The 20156-nt window shown below is 40.6% G+C and overlaps 1 protein-coding gene across 3 annotated transcripts in view; it reads right to left on the bottom strand.

The window, feature by feature from the left end:
- itga7 (integrin, alpha 7) overlaps positions 1-12799 on the bottom strand; it is a 41326-nt gene extending 28527 nt beyond the window's left edge. For 2 of the 3 annotated variants that reach the window (XR_520204.1, XM_008282091.1), the window contains exon 1: positions 12374-12799. Coding sequence is in view for 2 of the 3 variants with exons in the window: in XM_008282091.1 (XP_008280313.1) it covers positions 12374-12591 (218 nt within the window). In the remaining variant the exon portion in view is untranslated. The remainder of the gene's footprint in view (positions 1-12373) is intronic. The other variant, XM_008282092.1, reaches the window with a different exon arrangement.
- Positions 12800-20156: the final 7357 nt, after the last annotated feature.

Here is a 20156-nt window from a genome sequence, read left to right as displayed (position 1 = left end):
TGAAGCCTGAAGCCTTATATTAGTTTAAGATATATTGTTACATACATATGCTATAAGAACCGGGAGTATATTTTCTCCCATCACATACTGAAGCCTGTTAGGAATGAGACCTTTTATTATCTACTGTGAAAAGGGGAATAATCACAGCAAGAGAAACCTGTTCAAGTATTTTTTGTTGAAGGACAGCTTAAAAAAGTTTAAAACTGTGCTCAAGATACAAACATGCACACATGTCCCCAGTATGACAGATAAATCGTCATGGCTGAGTAATACTTTCATTTATTTGCCCTTCACCCACTTCTTAGCCCACTTCATTGTTCAGGATTGACTCACATGATTCTGAGCTCCACCGTCGAGCTCATCTTACTATAAATCCACGTTTGGCATAGAGTATTTGTGTCTGTCTGTCTGTATGTGTGTGTGTGTGGTGTGTAATGTGAGTGTTTGTGCATATGTCATTGCTGCTGCACACTGACCCTATAGAAGACATCAGGGTGTTGAGTGTGATGGTGACGGTGTCTAGTGGAAAACCCACATAAACCCAGACACCGTAGAGACAGCACCAGCATGCATAGATATGCATGTTTGTGTGAAGTACATGCCAGGTTGAACATACAGATTAGATAAAGCACCTGAGCTCTATCTGCATCAGGGAACCCTGATTAAAATAAGTCTACAGCCATGCTGGAGGCTGAGCGATGCTTATAGAAGCACGGTAACACAACTACAATGCAATGTGGTAAAGATACTGACATAAAGCAGGTAAAGTTTTCCATTTTCACCATCTTTGATAAGCTTGTTAGCAGTGTTGCTGAGACTGACGGGAGTGACTTTGATTTAGCAGGATTTTTTAAAACAAGGATGGTGGCATGCATGATCTTGGAATCCTGCATGTCAGTGCACAGTTTCATGGAAATTTATCTTAAATCCATCAATAGACCTACTGACATTGCTATATTTCTAGTGTTAAAAAATATAGAAAATAGACAAATAAAGAGTGTCAACATGAAAAACATGCACTAGTTACAAATATGGACACCTATCTGTACACATAAAAAGCAGTACTGAATTGGTGACAGAGAAAACCAAACCATGATGCCATCAGTCACTGTTAAAGCAAGTCATTACAAGAAGAAACGACTCACTATGCATAGAAGAAGGAAGAAGGAATATATTGTCATTGTGGTCATCTTATGTCATCTATGTCAGACATTAAGCTCGTGTTTGCAGTTGTGAATTTTGCATGTGCAGAAACAGATTTTCACCACTCAGCTGCTGTCACTGATAATATTAAGGTACAGCTATTACAGCGCAATGCCAAAACCTCATATGTTCATATTCCTCTGCCTTGATTTGCCATTTTTAACTCCCCTTTTCCCTCCAGGGGCATCACTCTTGTTTTCCCAGTTGATCATCACAGAAACAACACAGACACTCATTGCACTGCACTCATACCCATGCGTTCGCTGAGGGAGAGCATGTGCAGTGACCCCAACACTCGCCCCTGTCCACCCCTCCCCTATCGTCTCCCCCTCCACCTCCCCACGCGTCCACACTCACACTAAAATACAATCTCATCTTCCCTCGCTCCTCCCCCACTTTCAGGACTCACATCCCTGCATGCATACAGCCTCAAATGCAGGCCGTGTGATGTGATTGAGATGAAGAAAGGCATCGCATATGTAAACACCATTCACCAGCACAATGTCTCAGAAACACAGCAGAAAAAAAGCTGTGAGACTCACACTCTTGGAAAATGATGGCATCCCCATAAACTTGCAGCTTGTTAAAGTGTTTTTTGCAGCCTGTACACATTTTCTATTGCAGGATCACATGTTCATCCATAGGTTGACAACATTCCCCGAATCTTGTGTTAAAAACATTTTTAAAAATCTAGTATTTCATATGCTGAAAAATCAACTGACAGGAAGTAAAAAGGAGGCTGCAGTTTTTTTGTTCAAAAAAAAAAAAAAGAATGCCCATCTGTCAACATATTAAATACACAGTCAAACAAGATGCACAAACATCTGCAGAAAGGTATTTTGCAATTCCAAGAGAATTCCAGGCCCTGCTTGGTTTGTTTATGCAGAGAAAGTAATGGCACTCAAAATAAAAGAGGAAAAATGACAAGAGAGCACTTCAGACGTTAATGAGGCAGCCACACAATCTGTGTTTTGTAAAAGGGCCTCAGCGTGACTCCACATCATCGAAGCAATCCGCCGAAGGGGATCGGAGCTTTTTTTTTTTCTTTTTTTTCTGTAGTTTTAATGTGAAGATCCATTCAAATAGGAAATTTTAACAAATGTCTTTTCTGAACCCAACCCTCCCTCGGAATGTTCCAGCCACAGGATTATACAGTTTGTGAAATGTTAAATCAAACACACCCGAAAAATTTCCATTATTTAGTTTTGTGACCGTTACTGCTGGTGCCTCCTAATCTGTGTGCCTTTAACATCTGTCCATCACAGAGCAGTGTGAGGCTGTTGCTCTATAGACAGTGGCTCTACAGGAGCAGCATGGGGGTCAGAGGCTCTTTGGGCCTTCTGTTGTTATCCTGGGGCAAGACTGTGACCTCTGACCTGGACACACACACACACACACACACACACACACACACACCTGCTTACACACACATACAAGGAAAACATGTGCAAGCATGTGGACATTAATAGCAGCATGAGCATCCAAATGGTTCAAATATTTATTCACTAACTCACGCGCCCTTGTGCAGATACTCAGCAGACAACAGAAAGCCATGTAGCAACTGTGTAAACTACAGATCAACACACTGACTGCAGTCTGTCTAACAACACTCACTGAGACAGTTCTTCCAGTAAAAATTTAATTTGAGACGGGGGGGAAATCACAGATTTTACACCTGGCTCCAGTTTCTTCTTTCTGTTTTGCTGATGAGAAAACGACAGCTGAGAATGAAGTGACCGGGCTGTGAATCATTATGTTTTTAACATCTCAACTCTCTCCCACCCCGGGCAGAAGAGAAAAAGGTTGGGCAGCGCACAATAAGGTGCCATAGGAGAGACAGAAACAGCTGCTGGTTCATGCAAAACCCCCTTTGGGATATTGTGGTTCACTGCCCACGGATGTGACTCAACTTCCTGCTTAAACAATTTGTTTATGGACATCAAGTCATTCGTTTAAATTAGAAAATTAAAAAAAAAAAAAAAAAGACCATTTTGCACAGAATCTTATGACTTCAACACTGCAGTGAAAGTAGATTCAAAGTAGAAGGAAGCTACAAACACTGTGCTGTCCACTGCATTTGAGGACAGTGGTATCCCCATCCTCACTGCACATGCATCTTTAACAAGCCCCAAGCTCACCACCTGCCCCAGTGATCAATAAGTGAACGGACACTTTCTAGCATAGATGGGGTAATGATTGGCCCTCAGGTCCAAAGTGTAAAGAGGACATAACCCCAACACCGTCCCTCCCCTGTTCCTTTTTATCTCCTCCTTTCTTCTTCTCCTTATCCACTCATCCATCTATTGATCTGTCTGTCCCTATACTTGGGGTCTCAAATTTCACCTCTGTCTTAAGATTTCCGTCCTTCCCTTTACTTTTCTGAGTGTTTTTCTTTAACAGCAGTTTGTTGGTAGTTAAGGTCACGTGTTTGCGCTGTCCATCAACTCATTCATCTGCTGCCTGGGACATTGACTGCGCAGAATGCAACTAGAAAGCACACTGAAAACACCCAGGATGGGTCACCAGACTGGCACACAGGCAGATAAACACATTCACTAAGTGACACCTACAATCAGTTCTGAGTTTCCAGGTGACCTTTGTTTCTTGTCCTACAAGAAACTAATCATTTGCATGATTTTACTGTGTCCTTTGTGTGTGTGTGTGTGTGTGTGTGTGTGTGTGTCTGTGAATTACAGATTATAAATTGGTTGGCTGTTAATTGTTTCTTTACAATTCATGCCATGTTGATGTTGCCATGGTAATGGCGGCGCGCATAGATGCAGCGGCCACTTCATGAGACAACGAATGTGAATGTTTTGAGTGTCTTGTTTATCTATGATCTCTTTTCACTTTTCAGTCTGACCAGGTCATATATTAGCGTGCTCACAGTAGTTCCACATCAGTTAGACCTAATGGATGTACCTATTAAATAATTATGTCTGTAACAACTCGCTTATGTGGTGAAACTTGTTTAAATAAAGCATCATATAAAGTTCCTTCTTAGTAAATGCATGTATGCTATCTTTGGCCTTGTGTAGGTGTAATCTCACAAAGATTTTGAGCTTGTTCAATTCAATTAAGCCTGATGCAAGAGACCAACAGCGATGACACATGATCAGATTCATATCAGCCATCTTAACTCATACCGGTTTGAGGAAATTAAAAAAGATGTAAGTGACCGTGATAGTGTAAAGGACTTCTATTGAAAGAACTTTAATTCAGTCATTTGTATCCAAAGACCAGCCTGAGCAATCAAATGCAAAATCTCTTTTAATAAATACAAACAAAAAGCCTCCCCTTCCGTTGTAATTTCCTGTCTGCTGTTCATGGTGTCTTTCTGCACACAGTTCAGGATCAGTTCCCACTTGCTGCCATCAGCAAATTGATTAAACTGCATCTTTATCCGAGTCAACCCAACTGTCTTCATGCGCGCGCACACACACACACACACACACACATATATATAATCAAAAGGGAGGCCTGCAATGATTTATTCATCCCTCGAGCTCCCATTCCCTTTAGACCCTCTACACCTCCCCCATAGATCATACGACATTCAGAAGCATTTGCCAGAGTCAACTCAAGGTAAAGCTGCCTTTCCATCACAGAACAGGAACGGCAAACCTAGAGATCGAGTCAAACATGACTCATTAACACCAAAGACAACCATTATGAATACGTGTTAAACCATAAAATGCCCGAAAACTTTAATTCAAATGTGACCTCAGGACTTTAGCTGCAATCTGCCTGTGAAGTGCAGATGCAGAATCAGTTTCTCCTCATCCAACAGTGCCAAACTGTGCATTTTCTGCACCTCCATCAGATCTAAGTTGTATGGTTCCTCCTGACTCTGCAGATTGTCCCTCTGCATTCAGTGAACACGTGGTCCACAAAGTAATATTCCTGAAAGCTCTCAGCCAGGCAACGCCGCTTCCCACCGAGCTTTTGTCCGGGTCCGGGCAGCTCAGTAGAGGAATGGGAGAATGCTAAATAGACAGAGAGTAAGTGGGAGGTAGAAAAAGGAATTAATCGTGAGTGTTTTTGTATGTGTGTGTGTGTGTGTGTGTCAGACTGTAAAGCCCATGCTATATATCCTTTCTGATCCCTCATAAACGCTGCAACAGTTCCTACATTTACAAGACATTTACATCAATGGTCTCTCAGAGATTGGCAAGAAAGTTACTGTGGGACAAACTAAAAAGGGTGAGAGAAAGAATGAGCGGGAGAAAAATCATGAATTAGGGAGGGAAAAGGGGGGAAGGTTCATTCTCAACTCTTAAGCTGGGGGTGAAAAAGCTGCTTTTATTTGGCTATTGTAATGTAAATTAGCACCCAGAAATTCTTCTTTGTCTTATGAATGTGCAACGCAGTTCTGCTGGACCCCATTTAAAGCCATTTATTCAAACAAAATGGCAGTAAAATGTACAGAATAAAACCAAAATGAAAGTTGTGGCACACAAAAACACATGTTTTGACATGTTTGGTAAAAGTTCTTGCAGAGAGTTGGATGCAGTCATTGATACGACCATCTTTCTTGCATGCTAAATGTGAAGTCTGTACTGTAGCTAGTTAGCTTAGCTTAGCTTAGCACCAGCACTTTACGCAGCATGGCTGGCCTTGGTGAAAGGGACAATATCTGATATCAGCACCTATGAAGCTAATTTTTAAATGATTTCTGTTACAAAGCAGGGACGGGTTCCAGTTTTTGTGCTATTCAAGCTTACCTGCAGCTGGCAGTAGCTAGACATATAGTAGCTATAGATGGATTGGTAACATGTTTCCCTTCTAATTGTCTGAAAGAAAGTGTGCAAGTATATTTCTCAAACATTCAAAGAAAAGCTACACCTTAACGTGGACGGTGCCTTGTTTCTTAACTTCTGAATTTGAATTATTTTGCTGTCTTTGTAAGCTTTGTAAAGTCATCTAAAAATCACCTCCATACTTGTTATTTAAGCTGTCCAGGGGCCTGTAACACGAATTGAGATCAACATACCTAGGATATGTTTCAGAGATCTGGCTTGACTAATCCTAACACTGCACTCAGGATAACTGGGCACATGATAGTTGTTATTAACTTGGTAAGTCAACCCAAGATTGTCTGATTCGAGTATGAGCATGTGCACAAAAAATGGGTAGCGTTATCGGCATCTGACCAATCACGACTATGGACAAGTCCGGCTGCAGAGCAGCTTACTTTACCACCAAGGAGCTGAATATAATCTTTACTAAATATGAAGAATATAAAAACATCATAGGAGCAAAAAGCAGCAGCGTCCAAAGCCAGGAAGGAATGCTGGCAGAAAACTGCTGACTGTGAATGCATAAGTTCATGAGTTTATAACAGTTCAAATATGGTTACTGTTCCGTCATGCAGACACGTATCAGACAATAACCAAATCTGAGGATTCCTTTGAATTAATTTGTTGCCTAATGTATATACTTGTGGCATATCTGACATTGTTTCTACTTTCAGCTGCACCTCTGGTGGTGTAAAAAGGACATGGGAACAAAGTAAGCACAAACATAGAAACCTAATTCAAAGCAGTGTAGGGTTATTAAAGTATCCTACAAATACAAGCTTTAATGCTAAAATCAGTTTGCTGTTGTGGGGTGATATTGGTATGGGAAAAAATATGAAATCGCTTTGACATTGCCTGTAGCCAACAGGGGAAAAAAAATAATTAAGGAAGAAAGGAGCTCATAGAGATCCTTGTCAGGGTGCGTTAAGGGGTTTTGCCGGTCCTGAAAAACCCTCACACTCCTCAGTGATCCCCTCACATTTAGCGCTCTGATGTGTAGCGGGTCTTCTTTAAATGGTGATGCCATTTTGTTGAGAACCGTTTGTTTTAAGGGAGAGAAGTTATTTCCAGTGGGAGGTGCTTTTATACCCAGTCATCTCAATCTCAAACATAACCTGCTACGGAGCAGGTTAGCCGTTCAGCGTAAGTTACCATGGCAATGTACTCCAGTAAGAAGTGAACCACTGTCATAGGACTGAAAACTCAGGATTTAACCTGACGTTACCTCACTAACCCCAAATCCTGCTTCGTAGTATAGGTCCCAGTTCAATGAGAGGATTTGTTCAGCCCCAGAAAGCTCTGCTTTGGATTCTTACTCAGCCAGTGAAACCAAACTCCAGACAAGATGTCTAGGACTATATTGGCTACCTGTGCCCCCCCGGCACTGAGACTGAGTGTTCCTTGCACCAAAGCAAGTCTACATATAAACATGAACCTCACTGCAACATGAGACTTTTCTACTTTCCCTTTGACAGCAATGCAACACAGCCAATTCTAGGTCTACTGAGTCAACAGCCTGACAGTGGAATAAATCAGAGTCTAACGATGCTGTCAGTGATGTGTGGCTATGCAGCAGACTGACAGGGTTTGGGTAAAAAAGAAAAGGTTGACTGAAATGGATTCATTCACCAAAGCAAGGGTGTTCAGAAAAGAGGAATTGCTTTGCTAAATTGAATCATAATACAAAAGGGGCCATTGAGTTTGAACAGAGATATAGCAAGACGTGTCTTTCAAGGCCAGCTACAGATCCCTCAGCACAAAACAATCATGGATGACTTGTGACCAGAGAGGAGCAGTAAAGCAGAACTGCCTACCCCCCTTACATTTGTTAAAGCACTCTGACATAGAGAAAAATCTTCACAATGAATTACCGAGTAACTTAAAGAAAAGACACGAAAGTGGAAAGCTGGATGCTTTCCAGTAGGTCTAGTGGTGGACACAATATGATTTAAATGCCCATGGCAGTAAGCTAAACATGGTTATGTGCAGGAAGCTTAATGCTATATTGTGCATAGTGGTTTGTTCTAAATATATTGATGTATGACATTAAAGCTTTGCTTTATGTAGAATCGGTAAATCCTAAATATGTTGAAGACCATCAGCACTCTTTCACTTGTTCAAGGAAACAGTTCAATGTGTATTTCTAATATGTTACCTTTGTGCACAGCAAGTATTGGATCGCTCACCATCAAATTAGGATATTTACGGTCCTGTTGGGCTGAATTATAATCGCTTTAATTAACCCCTAAATTGTCGTCTAGTGGTCAAAAATTAGTTGATTCTTAGTTTTCTTGGTCAGGAAGATACAGTGGTCAATGTAAAAATAAAGGCATTAAGTCTCTATCATGCACCTGCACCTCATTTTTTCCCACTTTAATAACACATTTGCTCAGCTAACCTGTTGTCTTTTTAATGCTGAGGTAAAAAAATATCAAAATGTTGGCCTTGGACTGTCTGGAATTTATTTTTGTTCTGTTGTTGGTTGACTTACTAGAATGCAAAAACACACAGTAGGCGAATTGACATTGGCAGTATCGGGGTTAAGCTCAGGGGGCTTCCTGTCTTCATCAGGCAGTAAACTATTAACAGAAGGACTTCGCATGGCATTATAAATAGCAGACGCACACATAACTCAGACTCAAATACCCCCTCATCCCATCCTCTGTCTGGCATCAGCAGCAAGAAGCCCCCTAAGATCAGCTTGGGGCTTCTGCTGCAGGGCGATCAAGAAAGAAAATGTTGAAGATTATACAGAAGTGAAGGATGCCAGATCGAGGCTCTTATCCTCCTCTGAGCTTGGAATACTTTCATTTCCTCCAGACATGTCATTGACCAGGATCTTCTTACAGCACATCAGTCAATATGAGATCATCGAGTCACATGGGTTGGCCTTTGCCTCGACCTTTGCAGCTACGCTGAAAAGAAGCTGTGAGGTTTGGAGCAGCCAAGGGCCTGCACTGAAAAGACACTGTAAAACTGAACTAAAAGACTCTCATTGTGAAAATATGACAGCAGTCTCTGAAGTCAAGTTTCTAACTCCAACATTGTATAGCCTAGCCTTTAAAGAAACACACTGATCTTCTCTGATGCTTCAGGAATCAGTTTTGTTCTTGTGCTACTGTACATCCCCAAAGCCCTAGTGAATCGCTACAAAACTGGCAGCATGACAAAGCTGATCTGTATTCACACTTGTGCATTACAGGTTGTATGATCCAACCATGAGTAAGCACAGACAGAGCATCAAAGCAGTAATATCATTTTCACTATTGAATCAGGTGGCATAACACACAATGACTGTAAAACAGTACGGCCACAGGCGAAAGTAACCAAAACCTTCATAATACAAAAAGAAAATGAGTCAGTAGCATCTCATTACAGTAAGTTTCAGGCAGATTGTTCCAAGGTAGTGTATCAGAAGGGCAGAAGTTATAATGACAGCACTTTGGAAACTAAACTCCCAGATATGAAGTGCAAAAACACAGAGGGCACTGTCATAAAGCTTAATGGAAATGTATTATTCAGACAGGAAGTGTTACTGTGTTGCAATCTGAATAATACATTTATATGACTGAAAGTGCAAGAACATTTACTTAAAATGTTTTAGACTCCTACAGTGACTGTCCTACTAAGAAGAACGACAGAATCCATTGTTTCAGTCAGCGCCCCAAAGCAAGTGTGCATTCACGTGGCCACTATGACAACAAAGTACATGATTCAACCCTCGAGACTCTCAGTATGGTTTGTGTTTGTGATTTAACCGTCATGACCAAAGTACTGATTTAGATCCAAATCACGATTTCTCTTAAATTCAACCAAGGTGTCTTTGTGCATAAGCTAATCAAAACTTAAGTTGCCTGTGAAATGGCTTTGAAAGTCTCAGAGAAATTATGTTTTCCTGTTAATGGATCACAAAACGCAGACTGTTGTTGTAAAGACCATGAACAAACAAAGTTTGTTATCATTTTATCTGTAAGACTTAATGGAATTTAGGTCTTGTGGGACCTGGTGGGAGTTTTTCTCTTTAGAAATATCATAGGAATTCAATAGTTTTTAGACTTATAATGTAAAATTGTGGATTTTTTCAGGCTAATTGTTTACGATTAAATAGAAGAATCAATATTTTTCTAGTCGAATTTTATACCCGTCTACAGAGTCACTAAAAACTTCAACGTGAAAAGGTTTACACATGATAATGAACCTATAAAAAATACTGACTGAATCTGCAGCTCTAACGTGAGTTTTACGCATTTGTTTAGCTGTCATGTGCTCAACTTTAGTGTTTGGGATGGTAAAAAGTGAAAAAGGTATAAAAAATAAAAGGCATAGTGCACCGCCTGCTCGAAACCAAACAACAGACAGACAAAGTCACCAAGTATAAAAATATTAAGGCCTGCTTCTGCTGCTTGACGTGGCCAAACTAATCTGTTATTGCAGGTTTAAGTATTACATGTTTCTTTCCTGAAAATTCTGGTCCTTCTTGGATGAAACATTCTAAATGGACACAAGATTTTCTGAAAAACTTGCATGGTCACAAAGCAGGACCAAAATGAACCAAATAAGACTAAAATATATTTTCTATTAATTTCGGTGTCTGGTCAAATTACTGATTCTCATGATCTTAGTGTTTCTATATTCCTGGTTACAGCTATGAAATCAGATCAGGGATGAAATCATCAGTAAAGCAGCCTAAACATAAAGTAGCTGTGATGTCACAGCACACTGGCAGCAGCATTATTCATGCTACTCTCTTCCAGTAGATGCATCATCACATCAGCACATCAGGTCAGACTTTTATTGACTGTTTCCTGGCACTGACATCACTGACGGACAGTTTCTCAGTGTCTCTTGTTCACTCAGGTCACATCAGTAGGTGATACAATAACTTTATTCTCAGGGTCTGTTTTTAGAAGTTCCAGGAATCCTACTGACAGCAGGCAGGTTTTAAGTTGGGTGACATGACTCTGTCTGATGTCATTCTCCCGGTCTTTCCAGGCGACATGATGACTCCAGCCTGGGTAAACTGAGGAGCCGTCAGTTAAATATGGAGCTCCAAAACAGGAGCTTATTGGAAGTTAATTCCCCTCGTTCAAAAACTTGCAATGCAAAATGCATTTCCAAATATCATTATTCCCTTATCAATGGTGCATATGTCACTGTAAGAATCATTCTGAGCTACTTACACTTTAATTATGTCCATTTTATGCTACTTTCCTTCTACTCCACTATGTGTCAGAGTGAAATAGGAAACTCCGCTTTATTTGTTTACAGCTATAGTAACTAGTTAGACTGCAGATTTGGATTTTACCTAAAACACATGTTTATGTGTTAGATTTAACTAACCAGTAAAGATTTTAACACGACAGCAACAGACTGCTAATTACACAAAATATATGATCAATCCAATATTACAAGAGAGGCTTTAATATTTAGTATAATACATGTAAGGTTCCATTTAACTTTTGATATTGTGAGTGCTTTTTTCTTGATACTTACTTACCTTATGATAGTAATATATTTGCACTTCAACAAGTGATATTTTTAAGCAGGATTTTTACATTCCAATGCCGCTACTTATGTAAATGTGATCAACACTTCTTTCACTTCCACCAGTCGCACTAAAAAAATGTTCTGTTAACACCTATTCAGGTAGAATATTTCCTTCAATATAAATCACAAAACTTCAAGAGAGCTATGTTATTTAACTCTCCTATTTATAGCACTGCAGCAAACATTTCCAAAGATTTACAAGCAGACCTGTTGGTATCATTTATGCATGATTTATGGGGGACGGGAACTGGACTTGTGATTGCTCCGGTCACACTGAAAGACCATCGAAACAGCTAATGGCAAACAGCAGATTAGAGAACAAACATAGGCAAGCAAACACACATGCACTACTCATTTAAGAACACATGCCCGCAGCACGACACACTGAAGAACACCTCAGTATCTATACTCCACTGATTGTCTGCCAGTCCAGGATCTTCAGCCTCTCACCCAAAAACCACTTAAAACCCATTTTCTCGCTTTCAAAGAAATCAAACCCTTCCTGCTGATTCAGAAACCACTCTCATCCACTCTCCGTTTACTGTAAGTCATTGTCTTTTAACACGGAGCTCTGAACATGCTTTAACTCCTGCACTCAGTTCAGCTGTGAGCGGAGCGGTGATTTGGCAAATCTGAGGTGCAACACAGAAATGCTGACTGTAGTGGCCACAAAACTCATATTTCAGCCTTTTAGAGCCCTTAAATGATCATTCATGACATAGGAAGCATTTTGCATGAAGAGCAGACAGATATCGTACGTTAGAACTCAGTCTAACACACACGGGACACACAGGACAAACTCACTGCCGCATTCTCTCACTCACCAGCTCTGAGGATCTGGGGTAAGCTGCTGGTGAAGTGCAAGAGAGAAGCCAAAAAAGGTGCCACGGTCTCCCAACTTATGCAGCGTGTGAGTAGTATCCAGGTTAAAGCCCCAGACTTGATATATGAGGGTCAACAGAGCCCAGATCAAGGTAGTCCACCGATGAGAGGGGCGAGATGAGGGGGAAGCAGTGTTCCCATGTCCCACCAGGGCTGCCATAGCAGGGTGCAGGTCCTTCAGCAGAGCAAGTTCAGTCTAAGAAGAGCACAAGGGAAGATTCCTTTTATGGCTCCCAGAGAGCCAAAAGAGACAAAAAAAAAGGGGCAAATCCTGTGTAAGAGGTCCTCTCCTGTTCCTCTCCTCTGTGGATGCCTCCCTTGTTTCCAGTCCTCTTTCTCCCTCGCTCTGTCGTGCTCTCAACTCCGTTTGCTGCTGTCAGTCTGAAGAGCAGACTGCTACTACAATGTGTGTATGTGTGTGTGTGTGTGTGCAAGTGTGTTTCTCTCAATGCATGTGCGCCTCCCCCTCCTCTATGCTGAGAGGGAGACAGAGGACAAGTGCCTTGAATAGCCCGCTCACTCCTCCCCCTCCCCTCTCTCTTCTAGGCCCTCCTCTCCCTCCTCCCCCCTCTCTCTCAGCTGACATCAACACTCAGGGGACTTGTGCCAAAATACCAGGCAAGGTTGTCAGGATACTTGGAGGCTATTGAACAAGAGTGGGAGAGGGTAAAAGACAGCAGACTGTTTTATCTGTGGAGTTCACACGGTCCAAAGCTGCCTCCCTCGGTGGCCGCTCACTGCTGCAGGTGCTTGTGCTTGTAGGTCCACAGAGCATGAAGGTGAAAAAACTTGAAAGTTAAAAAGCTAGCAGATAAAAGAAACTAAAGACTTTTTTTTAAGTCTGAGCTTGAAAGCCCTGACATCTCTCTTCTGATGGCAGCGATCTGGAAAGAATCTGGGAAACAAAAGGGACAGAAATGTGCACAGTGACCCAAGAAACTTTATTGCAGACCTTTTGCCCCTCTGAAAGGCCAGAGTGGGAGAATGTCTGAGCTGTGACAGAACAATGCTAACACAGACATAATCAGGAAGATTGCAGAATTACAACAAAGCATATCATTTACCTATTCACAGTATCATTTACTTACACAAGTAGTTGTTACAAGCATTTTCCAACAAAGAGTTCAACCAACCAAATGCATTTTCTGACTTATTCCCTCTCTTAGCGATGGCCGACTACACCCACAGCTGCTTCAACCAGCTGATTTCTGTTTCTCTTGGTTCGAATCTCTGTGCAGCTGTCAGTGTGTCACCTCAACTGTTCCACACAATAAACCTCACACAAACAGTTGTACACTAATTACACAAACAGGCAAAAAAAAAACCTGGACAAGGTTTTCAGGACCCCATTCTTGCAATTTATGGGAGATAATGTCCTATTGGGGGGGGGTTGTGTGGCTTTGGTTGAATTCACGTTGCCAGTGCGCTTCTGTAGGTCAGATATTCTCATATTCTCATCCACCAGATTGCACTGAAAAACAGGATGTTTTTAGCTTATAAATCATTGAATATGACCTTAGTCTTTGTCTTTCAAGCCAACAATTATGAACCAATGAGAAGAGAAGAGGATCCAATTTATTGTAATATTGCCTAACTTATCAGTGTTGGAAAAAACACAAATTAAACAAAAAGTAGCCCAAACTATTACAACCTGCCTGAGTTATACATTTTCTTGCAGCAAAAAGCGCAAAATCAATTTTTATTTTTATTTTTATTTTTTGGACTCATTTCAAAGGTCTTATTTGTTTGGGCCAAGTAGACACAGCTGATATGCTATTAGAATGTTAAGAGGAAGATAGAGCAATGTACTGATTACGGTGTGGCAAAAGGCTGCAACACATTGCCTGACCATAATGAAAATGAAATCTGAAGAAAATTACCTTACAGCAAATGCAGTGTTGGTACATAAGGTATTCTGTGCATCATTTAGAGACAGGTGATATTTGCCTGACAATGTAAAGTCATTTAAACAGAAAAAGGATTACTTCCATTAAGCTAAAGTTTGTGTCTCCTATTCAGTTTTGCCTGCTAGTATCTGTGCTTGATGTTAGGCTTTTCACAAAGTTTTTACATTACTTAAAGAAGTTATTCAAGAGCTTATTATTCCAATTAAGTATATTTTAATTCTAGATAGTTTGAATTTAAGGCAAAGAGCCCCGCCTGCTCAAGCTAGTCAGCTGGTTTACTTTAATACCTGGAAATGCAGATGAAAAGTTAGCAAGAAGTTAAAGTTCCTTTACAAATTTTGCAGATTAAGGAGGATTAAAACCAGCCTAAGATTAGTGTCTCTGGATCTCTGTCATGGACTCTCACACACCAGTTTTCTGTTGGATGGTGAATTCCTCTCATGTGATCTGACTGACATCATGAACCAACTTCTGGTGTCAAACACTTTCTGCCCCCTGCTGCCCTTTTGGGGTATTTTTCTTTTCTTTTCTTTTCTTTTCTTTTCTTTTCTTTTCTTTTTTTTAAAGCAGATGAGCTGTCACTTCTCAACACACACACTAGAAAGCTACAACATTGAAACCATGTCTTATATTGTGTAGGCTCCTCTCATGCTGTCCAAACAGCTCTGATCTGTTCAGACATGTGTGATCCTTTAATTCCTATAAGTTGCCAGGTAGGGCCTCTGTGAATCTTGTCTTTCCAGTACATCACACAGACCCTTAATCAGACCGATATCTGGAGAATTTGGAGGCCAAGACAGCACTTTGAACTCTTTGTCATGTTCCTCAAATCATGTCTGAACAAAGCTGAAGCATTACAGAGTGCAATATCCTGCTGAAAGAGGTTTTATGTGCTGTTAGGTACCATGAAGGCAATTATGCATAATAACTTATCTTTGTTCATATAGTTTTTCTAAATCTGTAAGGTTTGCTAAATTCTTGGATTGTTTTTCTTCTACTTTTCTTCCTAATTTTTAAGGTTTTCAGAAAATGTATCATCAGTAGCGCCTCTGTAGGATCAGACCACACAGGTCAGTCTTAGCTCCAAATATGTATCAGCACATTTGTTTCTTGATTTTGTGTGGATGAACTCTCATTCAAAGTAGCTGTACTATGCAATCGTGTACTTTTACCCAGAATGTGCCTCAGCAGGTAGTTCAAGTACATCAGTGCTTTGAGTTAATCATTAACATCAGCATGTGCTCACATTAAGCAGGTATAATCTTTACCATGTTTACCCACTTAGTTTAATTAACATATTAAAATGTTTCTCCATTTCTCTTTAGGCCAGTCGATATGTTCTTTGGCAAATTGTATCCTCTTCAGCACGTCTTTTTTCTAACAGTGGGACTTAGGGGCTTCTTGCCAATAGATTAGCTTCACACAAGCATCTTCCAATTGTCACAGCTCTCACAGGTAACTTCAGACCATCTTTGATCTCCCTGGAGCTGATCATTGGCTGAGTCTTTGCCATTCTGGCTGTTTGAGCCATTCGAATGGTCTTCCGTCTTCCATTTTCTTCCACGTCTCTCTGGTTTTGCTTTGTATTTTAAAGCATTGGAGATCATTTTAGCCGAGCAGCCTATTGTTTTCTGCACATCTTTATACGTTTCCCCCTCTCCAATCAACATTGTAATTAAAGCACACTGTTCTTCTGAACAGTGTCTGGATCAGCCCATCTTCCTCAGGTTTTCAGAGAGGATTACATCAATCAGTACAACATGTGCTGGCTTCATCCTAAAAAAAGGGCCATCTGAATGAAACCTGTTTCTCCACATAATGAATGATGTCACTGATTAAACTCCAGGCTGTTATGATTTTTGAACACACCCCTTTCAATTAATTATTCTATTACACAGTCTCAGGAACATGCACATCATGAATGTTGGGTCTGTTGGTTTCTCTGTCTCTACTACACCTACTGATAAATTATTTGCCATGTAATAATATAATTTCTACCAAGAACAGTGGCTGATCTGGTTAGTCATGTTGGACTGCTGTTATTTTGAACACAACTGTATAAATGTCTGTTCAGAGTTCCAGAGCAATCTTTCCAAAAGGTAGTTATATTGGATGGATGGATGGATGGATGGATGGATGGATGGATGGATGGATGGATGGATGGATGGATGGATGGATGGATGGANTGGATGGATGGATGGATGGATGGATGGATGGATGGATGGATGGATGGATGGATGGATGGATGGATGGATGGATGGATGGGGTTCAGTCTCAACCAAAGAGTGAGGCAAATGAAAACAAAACTCAGTAGTTCTGTCTTTGCTAAGACTTATCTTTAGTGATGGGATGTGGAAACTTGTTATCACTTATCCTTAGAAATAGAAATGATTTAAACATACTGAGACATCAATAAAGCTGCCGTGTCTGTTTGTGTTTCCATGAATGTGGGAAAGTTCAGAATGCCGGAATCCCTTTGGAGCATCTTGGTGAGAGTGAGAGAGTGCATTGGGGAGTGTTGTGCTTCTGTCAGAAGATGTTCCCACAAACAACTCACTGGTTCACTGCAGAGTCCCAGATATTGTTATCTAAGACCAGATCCAAAGGTCGGAATCTAACTGATCTTCAATAACAGTGCATTCCCTGTGCATTATCTGTACGCAGAGCAGCTCCAATTTGAGATATAAATTCCAGAGGGACTCCACGGTGCAGAGGAAAAGGGAAAAGAAGAAAGGAATGGTGTGGGAGGCTGAGAAAATGCTGAAAACATCTTAATGGCAGCTCGGGCTGGAGGCCAGACGAGAATGCCTTCAGACAGAACAAAGCACAGTCAGAGGGTGATGTAGGAGAAAGAAGAAAAAAGAAGAAGAAAGGGATGAAGAGAAAGAAAACAATAAAGTTGCCTGGCTGTAAAGATTATCTGCCACATCGCCCATGACTCTGGCATCTTTACACAAGTGCTCATTAGCAGTCTGAGCCACACTTCAAGGAGAGAGCTTATTTTAGACGGCAGCAGCAGCAGCATGTTACAGCCAGGGTCATTTTTCCTGTTTTAGCCTCCCTTTGCTTTGATGACTGAGAAAGCTGCAGTCAGCACTACTACTGTATTGATTAATGGATAGTACAAGATGCTATAAGAGGGAGCGGTGCGGGTTATTATGGGATTAAATGCGAGCACACCCACTCTTTTACACTCCTTTACAGTACATGATCCCGAAGGAAGAGGTTAAATTGAATGCAGGAATTTTATCATATGACAGTATTTAGCAATAACTATCTGGATTTTTAGGAAAAAAGTTAATTTAATTTTACAGTAAGAGGGTTTAGCAAGCAAACTTATGATTTGTTAGAAACAAAAAGGCATTCATACATTGTATAAATCAGTGTAAACACCTTTTATTTAAAGTCTGAACTTGTATTGATGAAAAACATGCTCTCTGTGTGATAGTTGTGTGAAAAATAAAGAGAAGCTGTGCTGGTTGTAGCTGTGATTGTCACATTTGCAGCAAGAACACAGCAAGCAGATGTGCACTAAGTCTATGGAGGAAACTGGAACAATTTTAGAATGACTTTATTGTAAGAAATAAAAGAATCAGCATCATGCTGTAGTGATTTGCTTGTACATGACGCACTGATTTGTGAAATATTTGATATGCTTCATAGGCGGGAAACTGGAGCTTGAAATGACATGATTGTCACCACCATACCACCGTAAATGAACCTGTAGCACAGCTGCTGCACTAAAGCGAACTGGACAGGAATGATTAAATGGTAAAAGACAGACAGCATGCCAGTGAAAACATGTTTGCTCTATTATAATCCTTGTAATCCTTGTAAACAGCTAGTGTTGACATGGTTTTCTGGCTGGTCCCATTTCTGGGTTTACTTTAGTGTGGACTCTGAAGTGAGTGTTTGAATGTAAACTTTCAAGTGACTGTAATCAGTGGTTCTACAATAGGAATATGAAAATTCAGCAGCAGTGTGAGGTCCACACCTTGTTGTTTAGCTGTCTGGCCCCAAAACAAACTACCGGTTAACTGTTAGTTTAGGATGACAGGGTAAAAATGGTATTTTAATGATCTAGGTGTTCCTAAGAAAGACTACATGTACTTCACATAGGATAAAAATGCAAAGAATTTCACAGTCTCTAGTGATGTGTGGCATACACTAGTTGTCAAGTACTTCTCACTCTTGTGAGGTTGAACCTGCAGCATCCCCCACTTGAAAAGGCAGCTTGCTGGACTGGAATTCACTCAGTGACCAAGATTAATCTTTCTCTCTTTTCTTTCTTTATTATGAAAATCTTCATGGCCAACACAGGTGAAAAACCTCAAAACACAGACACAAGTAGAAGTTCAAGAAAGTGTAACCAAAGAAACATAATCAATCAACATAATCCAAAATCAAATACTTAATTTTTAAACAACTAGAAATTTATCTTGAAAATAAGTTGTTTTTTTTTTTTTTTTTAAATACCCATATTTAAAGCACCTAAAATAAAGCAAATATATTTTAAAGCACTGTTCAATGATGATTTTAACCTTACAAACTTTTGCAGCTTTTCACTCCCATAAATACACAAAAATCACAATTATCAAACTACTTTTAGATTGAACCTCTTTTAAAATACACCACATTTTTAACTGTACTTTTTACCCACATGATATTAAATGACATTTTAACTTGCATTTTAATCACATGACTTTTTCACACATTTTATCTGAACCTGAATTCACATGATCAGACCACTTAGTTCAAGCTGCGAAGACACATAACATAGCTGACAGCTCACCAGCTCCTTCTTCCTTCTTTGAATTAAGCTTTAATCCTGCAGTTTCCTTCTTCCAAGTCCAGACTCTCCAACCATTTTCACAGACACACTGCTTGCTGCTCACTGTCCTCTGTGTGAGTGCCTCGCCTTCACCTGGTGCACTTAATCTGGTGCCTTCAGGCTGGGAGACACATCCACACCTGATGCACTCAGGCAGAGAGGGCGTGGCCTGCAGCTCAGCTCAACATTCGAGCTACATTTTTTGAAAGATTCGAGTTATATTGCTGTAACTAAGGAGGACTGAGACAGTTTTTTAAGGGGTTGGCCTGTACAGAGTTTATGCATTTATTTCATTCTCCCATAAAACAAGACTGGACAACCAACCATGTATGCTGTACATCAAGTAGCTCAAATATAGTCACCTGAAATTTTATTGAAGACTATTAAAGACATCTATCCATTAGCTATACACCGCTTAACCCTCACTAGGGTCGTGGGGGGCTGGAGTCTATCCCAGCTGACTTAGGGCGAAGGCAGGGGACACCTTCGCAAGTCCTCAACTAAATATGTACGAAAATGTATCTTTGAAAGACCCCATGACCAGATGAGATGTTTACCATCTCCTGTAGCTTCATTGCCTCCTGCTGTAAACTGAGTATTGGGTGGGACATAATGTCAGATGGGGACTGATGTCAGAGGTTAAATAAGAGGCATGAAAAAGATTGGAAAAACTTTCACTCTGCTGTATGTGAAATATATTTAAGTACTCTGCAGAGTATTTGACTGTGAGAAGTGTAATGTGGCAATGTCTTTAGAGTACATCCTCGTCTTGTTTATGGCTCATGCACGTGTACTACAAACACACAAGATTTGAACCAACTGCCAATCAGACTATCCATTATCTATACACCACTTAATCCTCATTAGGGTCGCAGGGGGGCTGGAGCCCCTCCAGCTGACTTAGGGTGAAGGCAGGGGACACCCTGGACAGGTCACCAGTCTATCACAGGGCTACACTTAGAGACAGACAACCAAGCACACTCACAT

The sequence above is a fragment of the Stegastes partitus genome, unplaced genomic scaffold, assembly GCF_000690725.1.
Source record: "Stegastes partitus isolate 25-593 unplaced genomic scaffold, Stegastes_partitus-1.0.2 Scaffold257, whole genome shotgun sequence".
NCBI lineage: Eukaryota > Metazoa > Chordata > Actinopteri > Pomacentridae > Stegastes > Stegastes partitus.
This window is presented reverse-complemented; position numbering and strand designations above follow the sequence as displayed.